The sequence below is a fragment of the Acomys minous genome (genome assembly GCF_964271855.1).
Source record: "Acomys minous genome assembly, chromosome: 3".
In the NCBI taxonomy this organism is placed as follows: Eukaryota; Metazoa; Chordata; class Mammalia; order Rodentia; family Muridae; genus Acomys; species Acomys minous.
The window spans coordinates 79193960-79220348 of NC_140485.1; the positions used below are offsets into that span (position 1 = coordinate 79193960).

General features: G+C 48.5%; 1 protein-coding gene across 3 annotated transcripts in view; it reads left to right on the forward strand.

Annotated features, from left to right (window-relative positions):
* The window catches only part of UQCC1 (ubiquinol-cytochrome c reductase complex assembly factor 1), a 92736-nt gene that overhangs the window by 59325 nt on the left and 7022 nt on the right, over positions 1-26389 (forward strand). For all 3 annotated transcript variants that reach the window (XM_084775724.1, XM_084775722.1, XM_084775723.1), the window contains one exon: positions 22655-22732. In XM_084775724.1, coding sequence (XP_084631850.1) covers positions 22655-22732 — 78 coding nt within the window. The remainder of the gene's footprint in view (positions 1-22654; positions 22733-26389) is intronic.

The window sequence follows — 26389 nt, forward strand, 5'->3', positions numbered from 1 at the left end:
GGCTGCATCTCATTTCTGCTTCTGCTTTCTTTTTCTCTTTAGTTCAAATCTCCCTCAGCCCCCCTCCCTCTTTTTAAAAAAGATTTATTTATTATTTATACAGTATTCTGTCCACACGTGTGCCTGCCCACCACAAGAAGGCATCAGATCTCATTACAGGTGGTTGTAAGCTGCCATGTGGTTGGTTGCTGGGAATTGAACTTAGGACCTTTGGAAGAGCAGATGTGTGGCTTTTAACCTCTGAGCCATCTCTCCAGCCCAAAGATTTATTTATTTATTTATTTTATGTATATGAATGCTCTATCTGCGTGTACACCTCCATGCCATTAGAGGGCATCAGATCTCATTATAGATGGCTGTGAGGCACCATGTGGCTTCTGTGAGTTGAAGTCAGGACCTCTGGAAGAACAGTCAGTGCTCTTAACCTTTGAGCCATCTGTCCAGCCCCTGCCCCTCTCTTACAAGGATGGATGAAATACATTTAGGGCCTTTCCAGATATTTTAACTGACTTCAACATTTTAAAAGTCTTAATCGTGAGCTAGGCAGAGGTGGTAGCACACACCTTTAATTCCAGCACTCAGGGAGGCAGAAAGAGGTGCATCTCTAAGTTCGAGGTCAACTTGGTCTACAGAGTGAGTTCCAGGACAGCCAGGGCTACACAGAGAAATCCTGTCTCAAAAAACAAAACAATAACAAAGTCTTTTCTTTTTTGGTTTTTTCGAGACAGGGTTTCTCTGTGTAGCTTTGGCTGTCCTGGACTCACTTTGTAGACCAGGCTGGCCTCGAACTCACAGCTATCCGTCTGCCTCTGCCTCTCTGAGTGCTAGGGTTATAGGTGTGTGCCACCATGCCTGGCTGTAACAAAAAAGTCTTAATCATTAATCATGTCTACAAATTGATCTTTGTTTATTTTCCATATGAAGCAATATTAACAGTTTCCAGGCACAGGGATGCAGCTATCTCCTGGAAGACTGTTATCCATGTAGGTAACTTAGACAGCTATGCACAGAAATCCCAAAACTGACCACACTTAGTCTCCCAGGTGCGGCAGTTATAGGCATATGCTTCACCGACCCCCCGCCCCAGCCCTGCTCTGAAAGCGGCAGCTGTAGCATTGGCATCAAGATAGCCGACCTCGTTTACTTCTTTTTCTGATGCCCAGAGCCCATGTCGCGTGGCACCGAAGCTGCTGGTCCTTACACATGTGGGCCTGGTGCTCCTGGCCCCTCCCATTTGGTTGTTGGCTCCTATAACGAGAAATTCCATTTTCTCATTAAACAACAATGGATACAGTTCTTCTATAGTCAACATTTTAAATGTGTTTTGGGGGGGCTGATGAGATGCCCCAGCCACTGAGCCTGGTGACCTAAGATTTGATCCCAGGAGCATACATGGTGGGAGAGGAACATACATGGTGGGAGAGGAACATACATGGTGGGAGAGGAACATACATGGTAGAAGAGGAACATACATGGTGGAAGAGGAACATACATGGTGGGAGAGGAACATACATGGTGGGAGAGGAACATACATGGTGGGAGAGGAACATACATGGTGGGAGAGGAACATACGTGGTGGGAGAGGAACATACATGGTGGGAGAGGAACATACATGGTGGGAGAGGAGCATACATGGTGGGAGAGGAACATACATGGTGGGAGAGGAACATACATGGTGGGAGAGGAACATACATGGTGGGAGAGGAACATACATGGTGGGAGAGGAACATACGTGGTGGGAGAGGAACATACATGGTGGGAGAGGAACATACATGGTGGGAGAGGAGCATACATGGTGGGAGAGGAACATACATGGTGGGAGAGGAACATACATGGTGGGAGAGGAACATACATGGTGGGAGAGGAACATACATGGTGGGAGAGGAACATACATGGTGGGAGAGGAACATTACATGGTGGGAGAGGAGCATACATGGTGGGAGAGGAGCATACATGGTGGGAGAGGAACATACATGGTGGGAGAGGAGCATACATGGTGGGAGAGGAACATACATGGTGGGAGAGGAACATACATGGTGGGAGAGGAACATACATGGTGGGAGAGGAACATACATGGTGGGAGAGGAACATTACATGGTGGGAGAGGAGCATACATGGTGGGAGAGGAGCATACATGGTGGGAGAGGAACATACATGGTGGGAGAGGAGCATACATGGTGGGAGAGGAACATACATGGTGGGAGAGGAACATACATGGTGGGAGAGGAACATACATGGTGGGAGAGGAACATACATGGTGGGAGAGGAACATTACATGGTGGGAGAGGAGCATACATGGTGGGAGAGGAGCATACATGGTGGGAGAGGAACATACATGGTGGGAGAGGAACATACGTGGTGGGAGAGGAGCATACATGGTGGGAGAGGAGCATACATGGTGGGAGAGGAACATACATGGTGGGAGAGGAGCATACATGGTGGGAGAGGAACATACATGGTGGGAGAGGAGCATACATGGTGGGAGAGGAACATACATGGTGGGAGAGGAACATACATGGTGGGAGAGGAGCATACATGGTGGGAGAGGAACATACATGGTGGGAGAGGAGCATACATGGTGGGAGAGGAGCATACATGGTGGGAGAGGAGCATACATGGTGGGAGAGGAGCATACATGGTGGGAGAGGAACATACATGGTGGGAGAGGAGCATACATGGTGGGAGAGGAACATACATGGTGGGAGAGGAGCATACATGGTGGGAGAGGAACATACATGGTGGGAGAGGAACATACATGGTGGGAGAGGAGCATACATGGTGGGAGAGGAGCATACATGGTGGGAGAGGAACATACGTGGTGGAAGAGGAACATACATGGTGGGAGAGGAACATACATGGTGGGAGAGGAACATACGTGGTGGAAGAGGAACATACATGGTGGGAGAGGAACATACATGGTGGGAGAGGAACATACATGGTGGGAGAGGAGCATACGTGGTGGGAGAGGAACATACATGGTGGGAGAGGAACATACATGGTGGGAGAGGAGCATACATGGTGGAAGAAAAGAACTGACTCCCACAGGGCATCCTCTGACTTCTGCAAGGCACATGTAGCTGTGGCACATATGTGCCTGCAAGCACACACACACGCACACGCGGTTTTACTTCCCAGTGTTATGTACCTGCACCACTGTCTAATTCCAGAACATTCCCATCACCTCAGAAACCCTATGTTCAACACCATCATTTCATTTCTCTGTTTCCCTACCCCCTTGCCATCTCTTTGGGCTATTCATATATTCTGAACTTTTCATTTCAGAACCAGCAAAATAATATAATATGCAGCCTTTGATATTTGGCTCTTTTTATTGAGTATCTTTTCAAGGTCCGTTTGTGCTGTAGCATGCTTTGCTATTGTTCTTTATGAATAGTCAGCTCACACTGTTTTATACATGGGACTTTGGATACATTTTTTGTCTAAACATGTTTCTATTCTTTTGGGATCCACTGGGTTCACTGGGAACTGTCAGCTAGCTTTAGTGGGAGCTCAACATTGTTATATCAAGTGATTACTAGCATGATGTCTATAGTGTATTTATTTACAGATTTTTAAAAAAATTATGTGTCTGTGTGTATGTGCACTTGAGTGAAGTACCAAAAGAGGCCAGAAGAGGGTGCCAGATCCTCCTGGAGCTGGAGTTACAGATGGTTGTGAGCTGCTAGAGTGGGTTCTGGGAATCAAACTTCAGTCCTCTTCAAGAGCAGTATGTACACACTCCTAACTTTTGAGCCATTTCTGCAACTCCCATTGGTTTATTTTGAACTAACATTCTTACACTATGCAGTTTAAATTGCATTTCACATCCTACCAGCCAATGAACATTTATGCTACCATTTCAGGCTAATGAAAGGATGGTATGGGTGTGTTGTAAAGGAAGGAGTTCTAGCTAGCCCGGTTACTTTCTGGGTGCAGCTTGAGTAAGTCTCTGAGCCTCTGAGAGGTGAGTTAGATAATCTCCACATTCTGTTCCAAACTCAGTCTTCTGCAACTGAGAGGACTAAGAAGCTTGCCTTGTGTTAAGTTCCAGAGCTTGTATTCTTGGTTTTAGTTTTATTTTTATAGCAGCAGTTCATCAGGTCCAAAATTTTATCTTTATCTGCCCCCCCCCCTTTCGATATGGTAAGCACTAGAGATGTTAAGCAGCCTTCTTCTGCCATGTGGGATCAGGGGTAGAATTCGGGTCGTTAAGCCTGGTGGCAAGCGCCTTTACCCACTGAACCATTTCACCAGCCTGGTCTTCCATGTGTATTTCCAGTCAGGTGCTCACATTTTAGTTTGGGCTGTGGTCATCATATTGTACAGTGTCACATTGCTGTGTGTTTGTATGTACGTACATTGTTTGTACGTAACTAAAACACTCGGAGGCACAGGGAGCACCTGGGGAATCCCAAACCAAGCTAATGTGAAGAAAATTCTGATCTACCTAAGACTGCTCAAGTAGTCAGTGGATCTCCTTACCAGAGCCTGAGTTGCCCTCTGACCTCCACACATGCGTGCACACTCTCCAAAAAACAAAATGCTTGTTTTACTTTGCAAAAGAAATACATATGGAAAGCTTTGTTTCCAGCCGCCGCCTTCCCAGCCCCCAGCCTTCAGGAGGGGTCGTCGTGCAGCTCTTTCCATGGTCGCTGTTCTCTTCACTTTTACTGGAGGGCAAAACTAGGGCAGAGAAATAATTTTTATTCACTTCTGAAAGGTTACAGTAATAAAGAAACTCTTGTTAACATCAGAGAACGTTGCAGCCAAGAGTTTTCACAGTCTGGCATTGTTTATTTTACATGTAATTTGGAACCTTCTGCACTCTTAAAATATTGGCACAAAAGTGTTTTAACTCTTGCAGTTCTTCACTGGAGGCAGCAGCTGTGGTGTCAGCAGGGCAGCGGGACCCTGGGCCGTTCACCCTCATCCTGCTGGCGGGAGAAGTGTGTGTGTGTGTGTGTGTGTGTGTGTGTGTGTGTGTGTGTGTGTGTGTGTGTGTGTGTGCATATACACACTGCATTTACTCAGCGCTGTCTCTCTCCTGACGAGCTTTAGGACCGGTCGCTGGCTCCTCTGTCTGGCACACTCCATCCCTTACCTCTTTGGCTTTTGTTTTAGGTAGATGTATACTGCGTAGGAGCCAGACTGTTTGCCAGGTAGTTTGCAGACGTTGTCCTCTCACGTAATCCCTACAGATGAGCTTGGGGAAGCCTGGGTGCCTCCTTGAGGTACAGTTGAAGTGACCTAGGAAGAAGAGCAAAGCCTGTGGCCACTGTAAAGTCACAGGCCAGATCTGACCATTTCAAAACCTCCGCCTTTTAGCCATCATATATACAATATAAGTAATAATCATAGTGCAAAACAAAGGCACCGTGTGTGTGTCAGTGGCTACATGAACTCATCCTAAGATTACACCCCAAGCTGCTGGTGTGAATATAAGCTGGACCCACGAAGGCTTTAGTTCCTATCCTGTTAGGTTGACATTAGGATTTTAAAACAATTATAGGCTGGGCGTGGTGGCGCACGCCTTTAATCCCAGCACTCGGGACGCAGAGGCAGGCGGATCGCTGTGAGTTCGAGGACAGCCTGGTTTACAAAGCAAGTCTAGGACAGCAAAGGCTACACAGAGAGACTCTGTCTCAAAAAAAAAAAAAAAAAAAGCAAACAATTATAGACGGACATTAGGGGTTAAATTGAGGAGAGTGCTAGGCTGGCCACTAGCCAGCTAGGGTTCCTTAGTTCCAGGCTCAACCTTGCTCTCATGATATGGAGGACCTTCTCCTTCCGCCATCTGTCTCCCCGGCCTATGTTAGCATCAGGCAGTCCTTATGACTGGCCATCATAGTCTTTCTAGCTCAGGGACTGTGGCCTGTTGCGCTCTTTCCTCTAAGTCTGGCATTTTCTTTCTTGGCTTTCAAAACAGAGCTTTTGCAAAACAGACAGAGCTTACAGCCATTAGGTGGTTTCTGCAGGGCTGTCATCACGCTGGGCCCTTCCTCAGGGATCACCTACCCAAGCCCTGCCCCAGCAGGAGTCTGTGTGCGCCTGTTGTCTGTCTACCGTGTAGGCAATGGGTACTGAAAAGCCCAAAGGTTCCGGTCACCTTGCAGCTCCTTGACTTCCATGGCCAGAAGGATCTGGGTCCTAATTATGTCACTGCCCCAGGTGGCCTTAGGACTGGTGGCAAATCTCTTTTCCTCTTCTTGCCTCCATTCTTTCTTCTGTTTGTCACACACTGTTGGGTGACCTGGACAGTATAACTTAGTATAGTGCTCAGTGCTGAGAACATAGGGTGCTGGGAAGTGGGAGCCGCCCAGGCTGTATAGAGACCTTCGCTGTAGCATCTCACATAAGCACAGACATAGGGACATGCGCACATCTGCCATGCGCCACTGGACTCTGGTGCTCTAGAGGAGAGAGATCCTGTCTTGCATCTTTGTGGGGATAGGGGTGGTGTTTTGGGTTTCTGTAACCCTCTCAGGAGGCCTGGATCAGGCACATAGCTCACTCCCTTAGGATGGCTTGCGCTGAGCATGGCAGGCACGGATGCTTTAGTTTCTACATGTGTACTTAGGGAAATAGTAACCCCTTATTTTGGAGACTTTGAGGACAATTTAATACGAAATGTGTGGTGTTTGGAGCCCTGTGAAAGGGAGGGTCCTAGGGAAATGAATGGTGTTTTTGCTGTTCTTGGGAAAGCCCTTTGTGGTTCTTGGTGAATAAATTATTTGGAGTGAGTTTTCTAACACCTCCTACTCGGCTGTTCACTGTGGCTTTTTTTTTTTTTAATAACTGTCTGCTGTAATGCGTTTTTTTGCTCATGACTTATAAAGATATATAGTTTTGGTGTTGGACTTTTGACCCCTGCCTGCTCCCGGGAGAGACATTTCTATGGGAATAATAAAAGGTGTAAACTATCTGTGGCCCTTTTCCTGAGCCTTAGGCTTGTGCGTGGCTGGGGCAGGGGGTAAAGATGACTCCCCCTGAGCATTTGGTGGCTCTCTGTAGGTCCCCACTCCCCTCCTTCTCAACCCTGCCCTGTGCCCGTTGCTAAGGCTCTTTGGATTTCAAATATGCCATTGTCTTTGGCATGCTGAGTAGATGCACACAGCTTTCTGCTTTCTCTTTTAGAAATAGACACTTTCTATTGTCTCCCCTGCTCTTAGATCCCAAAGCCAGTGGCTTGCCAACGGAAGCCTCTCTGGAGAAAGGAGGGCTGGCCTTGCCCTGGCTCATCCAGCTTGGTACATGTAGAGGCCTGTGGTGCGTGCGAGGCGTGCGAGGCTCTGGCTCCTTGAGCACCATCCCTTTCTGTTCCAGATGCCCTATCCCACCATGAAGCGTTCACTTGGCCTGGGAAGATGGGCCAGTCAGTAATGTGCTTGCCACAAGTTTAAATTCCCAGCATCCACATAAAAAGCTGGGCACACCAGCAAGTCTCCAGGATCCTAATACTACGAAGGAAGAGGTTTGCTGGGCAGCCAGTGTGGCCAGTCAGTAAGCCAGAGACCCTGCCTCAGCCAGCGTGGCCAGTCAGTAAGCCAGAGACCCTGCCTCAGCCAGCGTGGTCGGTCAGTAAGCAGAGACCCTGCCTCAGCCAGTGTGGCCGGTCAGTAAGCAGAGACCCTGCCTCAGCCAGTGTGGCCGGTCAGTAAGCAGAGACCCTGCCTCAGCCAGTGTGGCCGGACAGTAAGCAGAGACCCTGCCTCAGCCAGCGTGGCCGGTCAGTAAGCAGAGACCCTGCCTCAGAAGTGAAACAAAACAAACAACAATAATAACAACAAAAACAATCCAAGGTGGAGAGCAATTAAGGAAGATGCCTGGCTTTGCCTTGCGTAGTAGCCAGTGTTCTCACTTGCTGCCGTCCCCACTAGCCTGCCTTGGTTATTAACTCAGGGTATAAGGAGTCTTCCATACAGTTGGGCACGGTGACAAATGGCTAAAACACCATCACGTGGGAGATGGAGGCAGGAGGATCTGGAATTCCAAATCATTCTCTACTACATGTTGAATTCCAGACCGGCCTGTGTTATATGAGACCCTGTCTCAAAAAAAAAAAAAAAAAAAAAAAAAAAAAAAAAAAGAAAAAGAAAAAAATAAAGTTTCACTCACTTATTGAAGGAACATCTTTGTCCATTCCTTACCACATGCTAACCCCTAACTACTGTTGGCTAAAATTATTCCAGGGAAAAGTGACCTTACAGGGCTTACAAACGGTTTTAATGCCAGGAAGCTAAATGGATCCCTTCCTGGGTTCAGTTCCAAACAAAATAGATAAACAGGAGAGATGCGAGCCCGCCCACTGTGTTGTTTTGCTTTTGCAGCAAGCTTCCAGGAGAAACTGTTCTAGCAAAGGCGGAGTGTGAAGGGAGGATGGGCAGGTGCTAAGGGTGGGGCAGAGAGTGCAGCCCCCTCCCCCCTAGCCCCCCCTCCGCCCCCAGGCGAGGGAACAGGCTGAGTTTGAAACTTCCTTTCCGAGGCCTATCACAGAGCGGCTGACAGCGCTATGGCACAAGCCAGACTGTTCATGCTCGAATGCTGCCTCCGGGGTGGTGGTGGGAGGGTGGCCTAGGTCAAGGTGCATAATCTCTGTGCTTCAGTTACCCCTATAACATGGAGATGGCAGTGGTACCCAGCCTCTTGTCAGATAGTATTGTGAGAGTCAAGTGAGGTCACACGTGAGACCTTTAAACGGTGCTGCTGGGAAGTAGATACTTTTCTTTGGATAAAATACCATTTACAGAACATTTTACTTAAAAAAAAATAGGTTACTGGAGAGATGGCTCAGGGGTTAAGAGCATTGGCTGCTTTTGCAGAGGACCTGGGTCAATTCCCTACACTCATACAGTAGATCACAGTAGCTCCTGTTCCAGAGAATCCGATGGGCTCTTCTGACCGCCACAGGGACCAGGCGCACACTTAGCAAACAGAGGTATTTACAGGCAAAATATTCATACAAAAACATCAGTATAATTTCTCAAAGGACAACAACAAGACTCTTTAGAGATGGACACACTCTTGGTGGGACCAGATGCCAGCTCCATTTTAAGGGCACTCAAAGCGTGCTCCTCAGCCACTCTGGGTGGAGTGATGCTATTTGCACACTTAGTCCAGTTCAGCCTGCCCCAGGATACTTCTATAGGAAGCTGTAAGGTACCAACTGAATGACAAGTCTCTCTTAACCTTAAAAGAACATTGTACCAAAATTGGAGAGGCTGGAGCCAGGAGCATCACCTGCGTCCCGGAAGGAGTTCTTAAACAAAACAGTGAAACCTTGCCGCCGCTGCCACTCACAAACAAGCGGGGCTCTGATAACTGGACAGGTCACTTGGGCTGTCTGAGCCTTTGTTTCCTCCCTCCTGCATTGGAGAATGACCTCTTTCTCAGATTACCATTGCGTTGGTCACTTGGAAAATTTTGACTCCAAACAGTAAGCAATAAGGACACAGTGGTGAAAGAGAAACAGCGTGTGGCTAAGGGAAATGTCTGCTTTACTGTTTAGTCTGGGCCCAGGTGGAGTCAGCAATTAAATTGTGTAACTCTTCAATGGGGACAGCCCCACTTGACTACCTGAAGAGGATGGCACAGCTAGGGCTCTCTTAGTATGACAAGGAGCTCGGTAGTGGCTCCTCTAAGGACACATTGCTAGGCCAGTGTCCTGGGTCTGTATAAGGAGTGCCGAGTGGGGCAAGAAGTGGGGCCAGTGACCTCTGCGTTGCCTTTGGGCCCTCTACGCTGTTTTGACCCCAAAATCCGTTACCTTGACTTTCCTAGTTAAGGGCTCACGGAGTTGTCGGTTGTCCGTTTTTGCCTGTTGGACCATGTTTATGTATCTGAAGTGGCTGATTGCGATAAGGAACAGGCATCTTATGGTTTTCCGTTGTACCTTGTCTGCCCATGTTTAATAAAAATCATTTAAAAAGCAAAACTGTGCCTGAAGCTCCTCACACTCATGAATGTAGTCATGAGGCCCCAGGCACAGTTATGAGTCTGTAAGTGTCTCTAGAAGCCCATGCGTGTCCTCATCTCCCCGCTGACAGTCATCAGGCCTCGTGGCATCAACAGACTCGTAGCGAGCAAGTTCCCGAGAAGGCAGCTCAGGCTCCTAAAGCTGTACCCTCGTGCTGCACCCCTACTTCCCCGGAGACGCCCGTTGGGCTCAAGCTAAATACACATCTTGCTCACATTACATCTTATCCAAGTAAGATTTTCCATTACCACAGCACAGGAGACATTAAGGGCACAGGGATTGCTACAACCCTGCATGACGAGTTGTCCACACTTGGTGCTGCCAGCGTTGGGAAGTCATCCGTGTGTGGTTCCATTTGATTCTAGTCTTCTCTCTCCGCTTTCCTTCAGTGAGGCCTCCCTCATTGATTGAGAACTTGATGCTATTGATCTGGCCCTATACAGCACAGACCCTCCCCCCGCCCCTTGAGGCAGGGTCTCATGTAGCCCAGGCTAGCCTTGAACTCACTATGTAGTGGAGGCTAACTCTGAATTTCAGATGCTCCTGTCTCTGCCTCCTTAGTGCTGGGATTATAGGCATGTGCCTCTGCGTGCAGCTATGCACTTCTCTCCGGTGCATTCCTGTATCTTTCCAGTCTCAGCTCTCACTGACTGAGTTCCTAATTCACTCTCACCTGGCCTATTACACAACCTCCTCTGTGATTTCTGCCTCTGGTCCTTTGCCCAACTCTATCATCCATACTGCTAGAAAATATACGTGGTCTTGCAGCTTCCTTGTGGCACTCAGGCCATTTACAGGCAATATAGACTGTGTGCCTTTCTGTATGCACGCACGCAGGCACACACACACGCACACACACACGCACACACGCCACATGCATCATGGCACATGTGAAAGTCAGAGGACAACTTGTGAGAGTCGGTTCTCTCCTTCTACCACGTGTGGACCCCCCAGGATTGAACACAGGTCATCGGACTTGGTGGCAGGTGCTTTTGCCCTCTGAGCCATCTCACCTGAATCCCTCCTGCTCCCCCCCCCCCCCCCCCGCCACTCCCCCCCAAGTTGTTGTTGTTACAAACTTTGCTCTGAAGCTGAACGTGGAGGTTCGTGCCTTTAAAACTCCAGCCCTCAAGAGGCAGAGACAGGAGGATCACTGAGTTGGAGCCCAGCCTGCTCTACACTTACTCTTCGCTCGGTGGCTGTGCACGTGCTGCCCTTTCTGTCTGAACATACCTGTGCATGCTCTGAAGTTAATAGGAATGCTTTCTCTTCTCTGAAGCCTTGAAGCCCCACACCCGTCGTTTTAAGTCTGGTTTGTACTTGCACTCTTTTTGTGGATATACTTTCTGGGTCCCACTGTGGTTCAGTATTTCACATTAAGAGAAACTACTAAATTAATATCCACAGTGGCCACACCAATTTGCATTCTCCCGGGAGGGTCCCAACTTTGTTTTCTCTGCGTTTTGAATTCTAGGCGTCCTTACAGGAATGAATGGAATTGTCCTTTGCTTGTATTTCACGGCATTGTCTTACTTGTTGGTTCGACCTTGATTATCGGGGACTAGTGACTCCCCAATAAACTGCTTTCAGCTTCCAGATTTTGTGTTTTACAGCAGAACACCAGGCTAGTGCTCACAAGCGGGCATAAGCCCATTCTTAAGCCTGGAGGAATGAGCACGCCCTGCTTGGGAAGTTTTGACGTTATTTTTGTAGCTCTCTCTGTTGAACAGATGGAGGTAAAAGGGTGGCTGATAAACACACTTCAGAGGAGCAGGCTGTTCCCCTGTGTGAGCATTCTCCCCAGTCAGGAGCTCTGCTTGGGACCTCGGCTTTCTATCGAGAGCTCCAACTGCAGCTCCAGCAAGTGCTCGTGATGGAGAAGATGCCCTTGAGACTTGCTTCAGCCAAGATGCTGACTTGGGAGGGGCATGGGATCTCATAGCCAGTGGGAGGACGGAAGCTGGGTCTCCATCTAGAATGGGGCTGTGTTTGCAAAATGCGAGCATGACTGTACATACACTTGTTCTCAGGGAGCTTTCTCTCTCTCTCTCTCTCTCTCTCTCTCTCTCTCTCTCTCTCTCTTTCTTTCTTCCCCCTCCCCCCCCAAGACAGGGTTTCTCTGTGTAGCCTTGGCTGTCCTGGACTCACTTTGTAGACCAGGCTGGCCTTGAACTCACAGCGATCCCCCTGCCTCTGCCTCCCGAGTGCTGGGATGAAAGGCGTGCGCCACCACTGCCCAGCTCAGGGAGCTTTCTTAAGAAGGAAAGGTGCCTGGAAACCGCTGCGTCAAGGCGTATTTGTGGCAGAGCATTGGCTGGCTCAGCTCCCCTGTGCTAAGCAGCAGCCTCTGCCTTCAGGGTGCGCCCCGTCTACTGCAGTTTGCTGGGCTTGGCCTGTAAGCAGATCATTAAGTAGCACAGTGAGCGCTCCTGGTGGAAGCAGAAGACCCGCAGGAAGGAAGGGCAGAAAGCATGGAAGACTTGAAAAGCTCCTCAGAAACAAGAGGGGCACCTCCTCCACAGAACGAGGACAGCGCCGCCGCCAAAGAGCTAACACACTGGAAGTTCAGAGCAGGTTGTAGCACTTCCTAAGCATTCAACAAATGCTGAGTCATCTGGTTTTAACGGGTTGGTGAATGATGGACCATAGACTTGATTGTGAGCAACAGGGTGCCAGCCTCGGCTCCCGGGAGCAAACTCCCTGGAAGGTAACGAAGCCTCACAGAGTGGAATGGGGACTTCTAACAACAGGCCACGGGAAGGAGAGACTCCGTGCAATGTTGGGGTCACCCAACTATAGTGGAGTTTTATTTCTGTTCTTAGAAAACAAGAATGTGGCAGATGGTAGTGCATGCCTTTAATCCTGCAGAGGCAGGAGGCTGGATCTCTGTGGGTCTGAGGCCAGAGTGAGTCCCAGGACAGCCAGGGTGACATGGAGAAACCCTGTCTTGAAAAAAACAGAGGTGGGGGGGCCTGGAGAGATGGCTCAGCCATTAAAGGCTAGGCTCACAATAAAGCGTGGGGGGGGGGGGGAGAAAGAAAGAGGGAGAGGAGAGGAGAGAGAGAGGAGAGAAAAACAAGAATTTGACAAACCAGCTTGGGCTGTGTGCCCATCTTGGGGAGAGGCCAGGGTTTTAGGCTCTGCAGTGTTTCAACTTACTTTGAAAGCAAAATAGATCCTGACCTAAGGGAAGGCAGAGTGAGGAGAGAATTTCATCCCAGGGATGATGTTACTGGAATAAGTAAATCTCTTGGTCCTTTGAGTTTGATGAGGGAAGCATCTTGGCCAATCAGTTAAGTAACTTCTGAATGATTCTGTTGGTCACATGACAGCGAGTGTCCTCATCAGTTGCTCAGGTTTTCTTTTGTTTTTTGTTGTTGTTTTGGTTTTGGTTTTTCAAGATAGGGTCTCTCTGTGTTAGCCTGGGCTGTCCTGGAGTCATCTTGTAGACCAGGCTGGCCTTGAACTTACAGCAACCGCTTGCCTCTGCCTCCCCGAGTGCTGGGACTAAAGGCGTGCCCCACCACACCCAGCCAGTTGGTCAGTCTTAGCTCTTGTAACCTTACCTGCTCTTCACTAATATTTCTCTCTTTTTCCATAAATTTGATTCTTAAGTATGGTAAGCTACAACAACAACAATAATAACAACAACAACAACAAATAAAAGTATACTTTAATTATCAATATTACTTTTTAAAAAAATATTTATTTATTTATTATTCATTGTATATGAGTGCTTTATCTGTAGAATAGGGCATCAGATCACACTATAGATGGTTGTGAGCCACCATGTGGTTGCTGGGAATTGAACTCAGGACCTCCGGAAGAGCAGGCAGTGCTCTAAACCACTGAGCCATCTTTCCAGCCCCCTATCAATAGTACTTTTAAAATCATAATTATTACTTTAATATTATTTTGTGTGTATGAGTATCTTGCCTGCATATGTATCTCTGTGTGCCGGGTGCCTGTGGAGGACAAAGGAATGCATTCGAATCCCCTGAGATTGGGGTTAGCAGACAGCTATGAGCTGGGAATCCTGCTCTTAACCAGCCCCGCTCTTAACTGCTCAGCTACCTCTCATGCCTCTATTAATATATTTTTACCTTTGTATGTGGTTGGTTTTTTTAAATATGTCTAATTATGGTTATCTTGTGACTTTTCTGGGTTCTGGGAGTGTGTTGTTACTTTTATTTTTGCTACGATAGCACCCAACAAAAGCACCATAGTAAAGAAGGCGGGGCGGAGCCAGATGACTGACTCAGGAAGAAGAGTGGTGAGCGGGCGCTCAGCCCTCCTTCTCCTTTTCCTTCAGTCTGACCCCAGCCCATGGCAGCACGCACACACGCACGCACACATGCACACACAGAGCAAGGGTCCCAGCAAGGGTCCTTCCCTCCTTAGTTTAACTCACCTAGAAACTACTAGGTGGCTATAAGTCCAGGCAAGTGACAGTAAAGATTGACCATCAAAAGTGAGGTGGGTTTTTGTTTTGCTTTTTTGGTTTGGTTTGTGGTTCTGGGTATTGAACCCAGGGCCCTAACGAGCTCCGGCCCCAGCTTGTGTTTTATTTGGAGACAGACAGTGAAGTTGCACAGGCTGGCCTTGAACTCGCTCAGAAGCACAGGCAGCCTCGGATCTGTGATCCTCCTGCCTCGGCTTCCTGTTTTATGATTTGAGATTCCCTGGACTCTGGCATCTGCTTAGTCAAACCTTTCTTCCATCTGTTTATTTTACAAATGACTCTGCCTTGACCTTGTCAAATCTTGTCTTGTCCTTGTGACAATTTCTCCAGTAATTTTGAGTTGTTTTCCATTTCCCCCCTATTTCCAAAGTACAGAAACAAGTGGCTTTTGCTTTGTTTGTGTGATTCTTCACGTTTCAGTGGGAGTTTGGCTGCGTGTGCCACTGGTGGACAGTTCTAACTGCAAGGCATCCAGAAGACCTAAGCACGAAAACATTATCGCATCAAATGTAAGATGGAAACATTGTTTCCCGCCACTGTCATCATCAATGCAGATTTTAAATAGAAGCTCTCACAACCACTTCCTTTTGAACTCTGTGTTACAGTACCAAGCCAGGCGTTGACACCTCTGTTCTGATAAAACTTGTCAAACAAGACACAGTCCAAAGCTTCCAAGGTGTGTGTGTCCTGACCTGAAAAAGGTGGTGTTCGGTTGTCCTTTTTTTTTTTTTTTTTTTTTTTGGTTTTTCAAGACAGAGTTTCTCTGTGTATCCTTGGCTGTCCTGGACTCGATTTGTAGACCAGGCTGGCCTCGAACTCACAGTGATCCACCTGCCTCTGCCTCCCAAGTACTAGGACTAAAGGTGTGTGCCACTATGCCTGGCTTTGTCTCAAGATCTTAATGCATCTCTTGAGCTGGTCAACTGGGTACACAGTGATATTTCCGAGGCCAGCTATTTGTGTAGATTTGGCTGTTTGATTTCGAGGCACCCCCAGCGCTGGCCTCGAACTCCTTTTGTAGACTAAAACTGACCTTGACCTTCTGATTGGTCTGCCTTGCTTTTTAACAAACCTAAGGAAAGGCCTGCTATACTGTGTGACCCTTTGGAAATTAAGGCTGCTAGCTCTGTAGCTCTTACTGCTGACCTTGCTTTTCAGTGCATTTTCAGGGAGGTTGGATTTTAAATATAGAGATCTCAACTAGCAAAACTGGAATTTTTAAAAATGGAGATAAGATAATGCCCTGTCTAGGGTTCTTTGGGAGGGATTAATTGAGCTAATATGCATAAACCTGTTAGCACACTTAGCACTTGATGATAGCTAGTCCTGTGACCTGTTCCTGGCCTTGAGTCATTCGGGGCCCCTGTAGACTGGGGAGAAGGTGCTTTGGAGGCTGGGTCTTTGAAGCTGAGAAGGGACTAGCTCTCCTCCATTAGTGAAGACAAGACGCACTCCCGTTAGTGTCCTGAGAACAGAAGCACGGCTGTGGGAAATGACGGAGCTGGCTCTGACCAAGGCCTGAAACAAACATGGGGCGACAGAAGGGAGTGAGGTCAGAAAAATGGCCTAGGAAAATTCCTGAAGCCCCTTTCAGTGCGCACAGAGGTTAAGCCATGATCTCCTTCAGTCTGCACCACAGTCTGGACGCAGTCACATAAACATCTTTAAGGGCTACGGCAGTGAGAAGGGGACAGGAGCACTGAACTGGCCTCTCTTTAAAGCCCGTGTCCCTCTTTGAGAATACTCCCATTAATTAAACATGTGCTCGCGGAGATCCCTTCTTGCTTGTGCTCCCCCTTGGCTGTCTCATTCATTAATCTGCTGATTAGTAACCCTGAACACTTGCACCCCCTGTTTTTTGCATTCCCCTTTTAATATACTGAGCTGTTCCCCCGGGACATAAACTCCAGGACCCGTCCCTGGCCTGTTCATGTTTGTTTTCTTTGCCCCTTGTGCCTGCCTCTGCTATAACATTTGTAGTATGTGTTAAGTAATCCTTAAGGTAACATTTTTATTATGTCATAAAAAGTGCATGGCAAATATATTATAACTCACGGACTTTGTTTAAAAATGAAGGGATAATTTATTGAGTGTGTTACCTGAGCCTGGCTCCCTCCCCCATTTCAGCAGAGACCTGCTGCTCATTTAGCCTAACCTCCTATTGAGTGCTCCCACCCTGTGACATGCTGCGAAAGCAGAGCCATGGTTGGCTAGAAGTGACATCATAGTTTATGTACTCAATAAAAATTTAATTAAGTCATTACAGGAATTGCAGTCATCATTTAACCCTCTGATTTCTTCTGTTTAGTTTATTATTAAACATTCAGTAAGAGCAGTCATCGAATCCTGATGGCTTATAAAATATCTGCATGAATTTTAATAGCTTAAATAAATGGGAAAATATGAGTAACTGATATAAAGGGAACCTTTCCCATGTGGTGGCTCCGTGTGTATGGGTTTTTATAAAAAGCAAAGCACTGTGGACAGGATAAGATTTTAATAAGCAAACAGCCCAACACCATCTTCTGCTGTGGGGGGTGGGGAGGTCTGTGTATTCATAGACAACACGCTCCATATAGGACAGTCTGGCACTGGGGAGACGGGACCGTGCACACCAGCAGACAAATGCTTAAGTAAGGGAGTGGGCGTGATAGGGGTCCAGCATAGGGAGGCTCCAGCCCCAGGTGGGGTGAGTCCAGAGCTCAGGATGTTGCTGTCAGTCCCTTGGGCTGCTGCCTGCAGATTGTGTGTTGCAGTGGTGGCGCTTGCACTGTCTTCCAGAAGTGGACTTTTTCGTGGTCTGTTGTGGCCTGAGTGACGATCCTGAAAGCCATTCATACTGTGGCAGCCTGCCTTCTCTCTGGAGAGGTGACGGGGAGCATGCGGGAGGCAGAGCCCGCCTCACACCAAGCTCCATCCTGACTCCGTTCTCCTCGGGCGTTCAGCAGCCGAGGGGAGGCTGCCCGGGCCTCTCTGGAAAACAAGAACCAAGCTTTGCAGAATACTGTCTGGGGGATCTTTGGAAGTACCCCTCAGGTGGTGAAATAGCACCATCCGCTCCCCTCTAACCCTGCTCTCATGGTGACTTGTGTGACCCGGGGACTGTCTCTTCCCACGTCTGGGCTTTGTTTCACCATCCCTTTCTTCCCGTGGGGTCACTGGGCCAGGTGATCCCCGAAGGTCCCTCCAGCCTCCGAGCTATTGGCACAATGCTAACTGCCGACCCAGCAGGTTCCAGAAGTGTTTTCCCAGGAGTGGTGCCTTACTGCTGGGCACCCCTGACGTGCAGTTTTTGGCCCTGGTTGTCTTGTGCAGCTAGAACAACCAGTACATAAGTAAGAAAGAACCCAAGTGGGTTTCTTCTCATCCTCCCATGACAGAAGGAGTGAGCCCTCTCTCACTTCCGGCCTGTTCGCTTGACTCTTTGACCCCAGCATATTAGATGAAACACTGGAAACAAATACAGTAGCATATACTTGTGGAATTACAGAAACACGGAAGTGGTTTTTCAGCAAAACAAAACAAAACAATTTGTGTCATTGGATGGAACGTGCTGTGAGTGGCCCTTGCGCCTGTTTGTTTGCTTGTGTGTTTGTGTGTTTGGGGTGCTGAGCCCGGGGCCTCATGCTTAGCTGGGCAAGTACTCAGACCTGAGCTGTGTCCCCAGCCCTGCGTGGTAACCTTAGAGGTTCATTATCAGCACATCTGGTCTAGTCCCAGGCCAGGTGTTTGGGTGCCAGAGTGCCTTAGTCCTGCTTCCTGTGACCCCAGCTTGAGAGGCTCACAGCCTGGTGGGAGAGACAGGCACAGAAGGCACTCCAGCCATACCGTGTACCTCGGGGAGACAGACAGACAGACAGACAGACAGACAGACAGACACACACACACACACACACACACACACACACACACAGAGTGCACAGGGCACAAAGGAACAGTGGGAGGAAAGGTCATGGCTTCCCCTCCCAGTTCCCTACCACTAATGTCATATTTTCCAGCCTCCAACTTCACAATTCTCTCTTCACTTTTGAAAATTGTCCATGACTGTAAAGCACAGGGGCTGGTTTTAGTTTTAGTTTTGTATAAACAAACCGGGCCTTACTCACAGTTCCTTGTGTTTGCAGAGCTTACTGCCGTTTACCACGACTTCCAGGGTACGTTGTTAACCTAGGGAGTGAGTGCACACGGACTCATGTGCTCTTGAAAATAGTTCTTATGCGCAGGGCACTTAAAAGACCAAACAGCCTCAGAGGTTGGCTTGCTGAAGACCACACCAAAAATATATACCAGAGCTGTGACTTGAATCCAGGTTTTATGAGACTAAACCCAAATCATTTTTGCCTCTTCTGACCTCCAGAGATCAGTTTTGAAGCCCATGATAAAATTAGTTAGTCTTTGATTTATTATGTCATGGTTTAAATGTAAAATGTCCCCCATAGGCTCGTGTGTTTGAACACTTAGTTTCTAGGCGATAGGACTGTTAGGCAGGTTGCAGGACCTTTAGGAGGTGGGGCTACCTGGAGAAAGTGTGTTGCAGGGGACAGGCTTTGTCCCCTCATCTCTGGTCCAAGCTTTCTGCTTCCTGATCCACCAAGTTGTAAGCAAGCAACACACACACACACACACACACACACACACACACACACACACACACACACACACACACACACACCACACCATATGCCTATAGCCACATCTTCCATTGTTTGATGGACTGTGTCCTGTCACAACTGTGAGCCAAATCACCCCCTCCTCCCTCCTCCCTTAGGTAACTTCTTTCAGACATTTTATCCCAGAGATAAGAACGTGACTATTTTGTGATCCGAAGTGAAGTGTCCAGAAATGCAGGGGCCTGTGGAGGGTGAGGAGCTTGGCTTTGAATGGATGATGAGCTTAGTTTTGTCAGTGTCAGGGCGCTTCACTTCCGTCCCTGAGTCTCTCGGGCAGTCAGGTCGTGGTGACTGTCGCCCAGCTACATCTGGGTTCTGGTGAAGATTAGAGGAGCCGGTGTCCATAAAGCACCTAGCCTGTGTGGGTGTGGAAAGCATTGCTGTCGGGGCTCTTGTCCTCCATACGAGGCTCTGATGGGTGTTTGGCAGTTACTCAGCCCAGGTTAAGTCACAGTCCCTAGGCCACGTTTCTAGCGATGGGCCTTCTGCCAGGATCCCAGAGGACAGCACATGGCCCCTGCCCCCAAGTAGACTGCCACCTGGCATCCGAGTTTTACCTCTTCAAGACACTCAGTGCACTGCACACAAGACTACAAGTGTCTGAGGAGTTTGTTTGTTTGTTTTTGTTTTGTTTTGTTTTTTGAGGCATGGTTTCTCTGTGTAGCCTTAGCTGTCCTAGACTCATAGACCAGGCTGGCCTCGAACTCACAATGATCCGCCTGCCTCTGCCTCCCAAGTGCTAGTATTAAAGGCGTGCGCCACCACGCCCTGCCCATCTGAGGAGTTTAGTCGGCATATGTCTCACAGGAATATTACTTCTAGAGCGGTTATCTCATGGTCTACTCCTCCTGCAGCCTCCAAGGCTCTTCTTCCTCAGCGTCTCATATGCGGTCCTGCCTCTCTTCCCCACCTTCTGTCTGTCACTGTCTTCCCAGCAGCCCTTGAGACATTCCCTACCGTGGCGGGACTGTGTCCCTGCCTGGTCACCATGTCTGATGGCCCCAATCTCCCTTTTCTATGCCCTCACCGCTGCATACCTTGCTTCCACTGTCTCAGGTGCCTCCTCTCTTCAGCCTCTCCCTGTCCTGTCAGACTCCTTTCCCCGAGGATTTTTTAAATTAATTATGGGGGCGGGGCACGGTTGTGCACATGAGGGCCAGTGAAACTTGAGTCTTAGACTTGTTCTCTCGTGCCTTCTGGGCCAGCCCTGCAGCCCCCCTCAGGGCCACTCTTCCTCAGCTCTCCAGCCCGAGGCCATTTGCACTGAAACTCATTCGTAGTTGCACATTTGTAATAGGATTTGAGCCATTAGGTGGTGGTCGTTTTGTTTTGTTTCACTAAAAACTTCTAGACCTGGTGTGGTGGTTTAATCCTAGCACCTGGGAGACAGAGGCAGGCAGATCTTTGTGAGATCAGGCCAGCCTCATCTACATAGTAAGTTCTGGGCTAGCCAGTGTTACATAGAGAGACCCTAAAATAAGGTCTAAAAATAAGATAAAATAAGATTTTAATTATTGGAGCTGGAGATGTGATTCAGTGATTAAGACCTAAATGGTGCCTCACAGTTGCCTGTGTCAGTTGTTATCACGGGATCCAATGCTCTGTTCTGGCCTCTGTGGGCACTACACACACAGTGCACATACATACATACACAGTGCACATACATACATACACAGTGCACATGTATGCATACACACACAGTGCACATACATACATACACAGTGCACATGCATACATACACACACAGTGCACATACATACATACACAATGCGCATACATGCACAGTGCACATACATGCATGCACAGTGCGCATACATGCATATATACACAGTGCACATACATGCATACACAGTGCACATACATGCATACATACACAGTGCACATACATGCATGCACACACAGTGCACATACATACATACACAGTGCACATGCATACATACACACACAGTGCACATACATACATACACAATGCGCATACATACACAGTGCACATACATGCATGCACAGTGCGCATACATGCATACATACACAGTGCACATACATGCATACACAGTGCACATGCATGCATACATACACAGTGCACATACATGCATGCACACACAGTGCACATACATACATACACAGTGCACATGCATACATACACACACAGTGCACATACATACATACACAATGCGCATACATACACAGTGCACATACATGCATGCACAGTGCGCATACATGCATACATACACAGTGCACATACATGCATACACAGTGCACATGCATGCATACATACACAGTGCACGAACATGCATGCACACACAGTGCACATACATACATACACAGTGCACATGCATACATACACACACAGTGCACATACATACATACACAATGCGCATACATACACAGTGCACATACATGCATGCACAGTGCGCATACATGCATACATACACAGTGCACATACATGCATACACAGTGCACATACATGCATACACAGTGCACATACATGCATACATACACAGCAGGATAGTGCTAACTTATATTACACTTACTTATGTGTGTGTGTGTGCATGTGTGTGTGGAGGTTGGAGAACAACTTGCAAGTGTCACTTCTCTCCTTCCATCACGTGGGTCGTGGGGACCAAACTTCAGTTCTCAGGCTTGGCAGTGTAAGTTCAATTTTTTTTTAACCAATATGTTTTATTACAACTTAGTGACCGACCATACGTCACTTATAACCCGACTAACCAAAACAATAGTAAAAGAGGATTAACGAACACAATAACAAAAGCGTGAGGATATCAGTTCCGAGGAACTATTCTCCTGGCATAAGCAGCAGGATTTCTTCTGCTGGAACCTGGAGTAGCCAGACCCTGGAACCTCAGCAGGAGCCGGAGCCCCGAAGCCTTCCCTCGAGCAGTTCTCTCTAGGAGCTTCTCAAAGTGGAGCGATGAGCAGCCAAAACTATCCAAAGTCTCCACAGGCCCCGCCTCCAGTTCTGGGCTCATTTATAAAGATGTCTGGTCACGGGATCTTTTCAGCTGGCAACAATCAAGCTCCCGCAGGAGTGGGTTAACCTCACCTGTTCTCACAAGACCATTCCAATCCCACACTAGGGATCCTAAAAAAACAGGTTTACCCCTCCTTCATGGCAGCAGGCACCTTGGCCTGCCAAACCATCTCGGTGGCCCTTTTAGCTGCTCTTCATACACGGTCTCGTGTAGCCCAGGCTGGTCTCAAACGCATCAGAACCTTGAACTTCTGATCCCCTGACACCCTTCTCTTCCCAGTGCTGGGGATTACAGGAGAGGGCTACGACACCCACGGGTAGTTTTTAATGCTTTCCTATGCTAGGCTGTGCGCAACTGTAATCAGATACCGTTTCTGATGCTTTGTGTTCATCAGCACTTAACACAAAACCAGGCGTCAGGTGAAGGTCCGTGCAGTAAGAAGCAGTGGCAGCTTCATTGCAGGAGTGGCAATTTAGACTGAGTTCCTGTCTCTGTTTTAACAACCTGACAGCTCAGAGACGTCATGCTTTTTCTTACTTTCATACTTTTGTTTTTGTAGGTTAATTCCTATATCCTGAAGAAGAACTTGGCCCTCATGACAAACAATTTCTATGCAGCAATCTTGGGCTATGATGAGGTAAGAGTCATTTGCCTTAGGCGGCAACGGTCATCCCTAATAAAGGCCCGCTGGCCTTCCTCCCTCCCGTTCCTCTTCCTTCCTTTATAAATATGTTTTACATTTCTGTGTGTGTGTGTCTGTGTGAGTGTCTGCCACTGTGTGTGACGGTGCGTGTCAGTGCCTTTGGAGCCCAGGAAAGGGCATGGAGCCACACACAGCATGGGTGCCGGGAAGCAAACTGGTACTCCTCTGTAAGAGCACAGGTGCTTGTAGCCACTGAGCCACCGTCCCTCCAGTTAGTCTTCCAGTAGAGCCCTTGAGGAGAGTGTGTGAGGGAGGCTGCGAGGACTGTATTCTTTACTTGCCATTAGTGCTTAGTATTTATCTCTTCACCTTCATCAAACACCGGGGAAAAAGCATCATATGCTTTCATCAGACATTCAACTAGCTGGCATTGAGTGCCCAGTGGGGGCTGGATGGGGGCCACAAAGGCGAATCAGATACTGCCACAGCCCCGGCTTCTCCCAGAGGAAGCAAGACACTCTCAGTAAACAGCACGGGCTGTGGCGCGAAATGTATACTGTTTTCTTTTTCATTTTAAAGCGGCACGTACTCCTGTATGTGTGTGAACTTTTTGCCTGCATGTATGTGTGTATGCCTCATGATCGCCTGGTGCCTGTGGAGGTCAGAGGGGGCAGTGTGTCCCTTGGAGCTGGGCTCAGGATGGTTCTGAGCCATCATGTGGAAGCTGGGAATTGCATCCAGAGCTTCTACAACAGCAGCGGATGCCGAAAACCACTCAGCCATCTCAGCCATCAGACCCACAGGCTCATTTTATTTTATTTTATTTTTTTCCAGACAGGGTTTCTCCGTGTAGCCCTGGCTGCCCTGGAACTTACTCTGTAGACAAGCCAGGCTGGCCTCAAACTCACAGAGATCCATCTGCCTTGCAAGTGCTGGGGTTAATGGTGTGCGCCACCACACTTGCTGCATATACCCATTTTTAAAGTTCACAAAGCTGGGTGTGTGTATCTGCTTGAAGTACAAAGACCTGTTTTCTCTCCAGCCCCAAGAAGGAGTCATTCTAGTTTGCCGAGTCCCCTCCTGGTGTCAGCCTGTGTGTAGACAGCAGTTCCTCGCCTTTATGCGATGGAGTTGCACTTTCTGCAGAGTATCTATGCACAGAGCTACACGTGGGGCATTCACAGTCTCAGGCTGGAACCCTGTCCCACTGAATGCCAGCTCCCTGCCGCCGCCTCCTCCTCCTCCTCCTCCTCCTCCTTGCCCCCGGAAACCACCCATTTACTTTCTGTCTCTTGGATTTTGATAGGAACTCGTGTGAGTAGAATCTTACAGTGTTTGCTCTTGTGTTACTGGCTTAGTTCACCGAGCAGGGTGTCTCCAGGTTCATCCATGTTGTCTCTGTGTCGTATGGAGAACAGTTATGCAGGTGGTGTAATGGCCGCTGTATGCACACTCACAGCACTCACCATACCTCATGTCTTTCTTGATAAATGATGTGCTTTTAAACCCATTTTGCGGTCACCTGCTGACTTAATGCAGGCACCACTGCTCGGGGGAAGGGTCCCTAACCTTCCCCAGGCTCGGCCCATTCCACCTGCCCTGGGTGCTTACAATGCTTCCTAGCATTGACTGTCTGTCACCTGGCTGGGTGTCACCTGGCTGGGCATCTCCTGGCTGGGTGTCACCTGGCTGGGCATCTCCTGGCTGGGTGTCACCTGGCTGGGTGTCGATCTTGTTTTCTGGGAAGTGACTGTGTCCAGTGTGTTTCTGATGTCTAACACAGGGTCTGGCCTGGCGAGGAGGGGAAGAAATGTATGGAGCAGGGCTGGGGGCGGGCTCAGTTGCTGGATTACTGCCCAGAATTCACAAAGCCCTGGGTTTGAATTCCTGAACTGAATGAAACTGGCCATGGTGGCACATGCCTATAACCCCAGCTTTATTATAAATCAGATTTATAAATTTGATTCATAAATCAATAAATATCATTGATTTATTCAAGTTAGGGACTGAACCCAGGGCTTTCTGCATGCTATGCAAGCAAGCTCTCTGCCAAATTAGCTATGTCTCTAGTCCATTGGAGGTTTTTTCCTTCTCCTTTTTCTTTGTTCTGGAATTTCATGCATGTATATCATGTGTTTTGACAATCCATCTCCGTGCCCTCTCCTGCAATTTCTCCCCTTGTCCCCACTCCCTCCACTTCTCCCAACTTAATCTGCTCTGTTTCTTGTTTTGCTGTCCACTGAGTTCACTTGTGGCTGTCTGTATGTGTCCCGTGCATTCTTCTCTGTCCTGCAGCTTTCCGCATACTCCCCACTTGCGTGTCTATTCTGTATCTGCCTGATGTTTATGTGGGCACCACGTGCATGCCTGATAACAGTGGAGGCCAAGAGAAGGCATCAGATCTGGAATGAGAGTGACAGACGCCTGTGAGCCACCAGATAGGTGCTGGCACCCAAACTCTCACCTGCAAGTGCAGCAAGTGCTCTTAACCACTGGGCTGTCTCTGCAGCCGCATTTGTTTGCTTATTTGTTTGTTTGTTTGTTTTTCTCAAGACAGTCTCTCTGTATAGCCTTAGCTGTTCTGGACTCTCTTTGTAGACCAGGCTGGTCTCAAACTCACAGAGATCTGCCTGCCTCTGCCTCGCCGAGTGCTGGGATTTACAGGCGTGTGCCACCATGCCCAGCTTATTTATTTATTTTGACACACACCAGCTGTCCTGGAGCTTGCCATATAGATCAGACTGGCTTTGAACTCACAGAGATCTGCCTGGGCTAAGCACGTAGTGGTAGCCATCAGCCCAGGATAGTGTCATAGCTTTCTATCCAAACCTAGACACCCTAATTTTCTAAAGAAGGCCTTCTTTCATGCCATGGGGTAAGCAGTAGGCACCCTGTGAGACTGTGGGAAGTTGGTGCCACACCCTAATGCTTGGCCCTGCCTATCTCTCCTCTTCTTCCTCCTTCCTTTCAAACTCGCACATTTGAAGAGTCTCCTGCTTGCTTTCACTGAGTTACTAGCAGACTGATGGAAAGAAGGCTACCACTGGGCTTAGTGCTGGAGTCTGCCATTTTTCACGCTGGTACTGTGAGCCATGCTGTGTGATGGCTAGGCAGGCACCATCCCTGACCTCAGCAGGCCAGGGAGGCTCCTCTTTCAACACCAGGTACCTCACTAGCCTCTGAGCCTCAGACCTTATCTTTCAAGTGGGGGGTAATGATCGCTGTGCTGTGTGGTACAGGTAGTCATTAGACAGTAGCTGGCAACGTCTGGTAGTCTGGAAGTGGTTGTTAGCAGGGCCAGAATCTTCTGCATCCCTTTCCCTCTAACTGCTTGGGACCCCTGTGCATGACTTTGCCTTGTCCCAGCCACCTCCCCCTGCTCCAGGCATCTCTGACTGTACAAGCCATGGCTCCCCCTGCCTCTCGTTTTGCTGGGCTCTGCTTACTCGGCAAGCCCCTGTGACACTCCCGCCCAGTCCTTCCCATAGCACAGAAGAAGTGGGTCTCAGCCAGCAGCAGCCCGCCTGTGCCCAGGGCACTGCACACACAGGGCGGCCTGTTGTATTAGCAAAGAGCTCGCAGGAGGGTGACGTGTCTGAGCTTGTCTTTGGCCCTCGTCGTCCCCTGGTAGAAGAAGCAGATCTCTCCAGC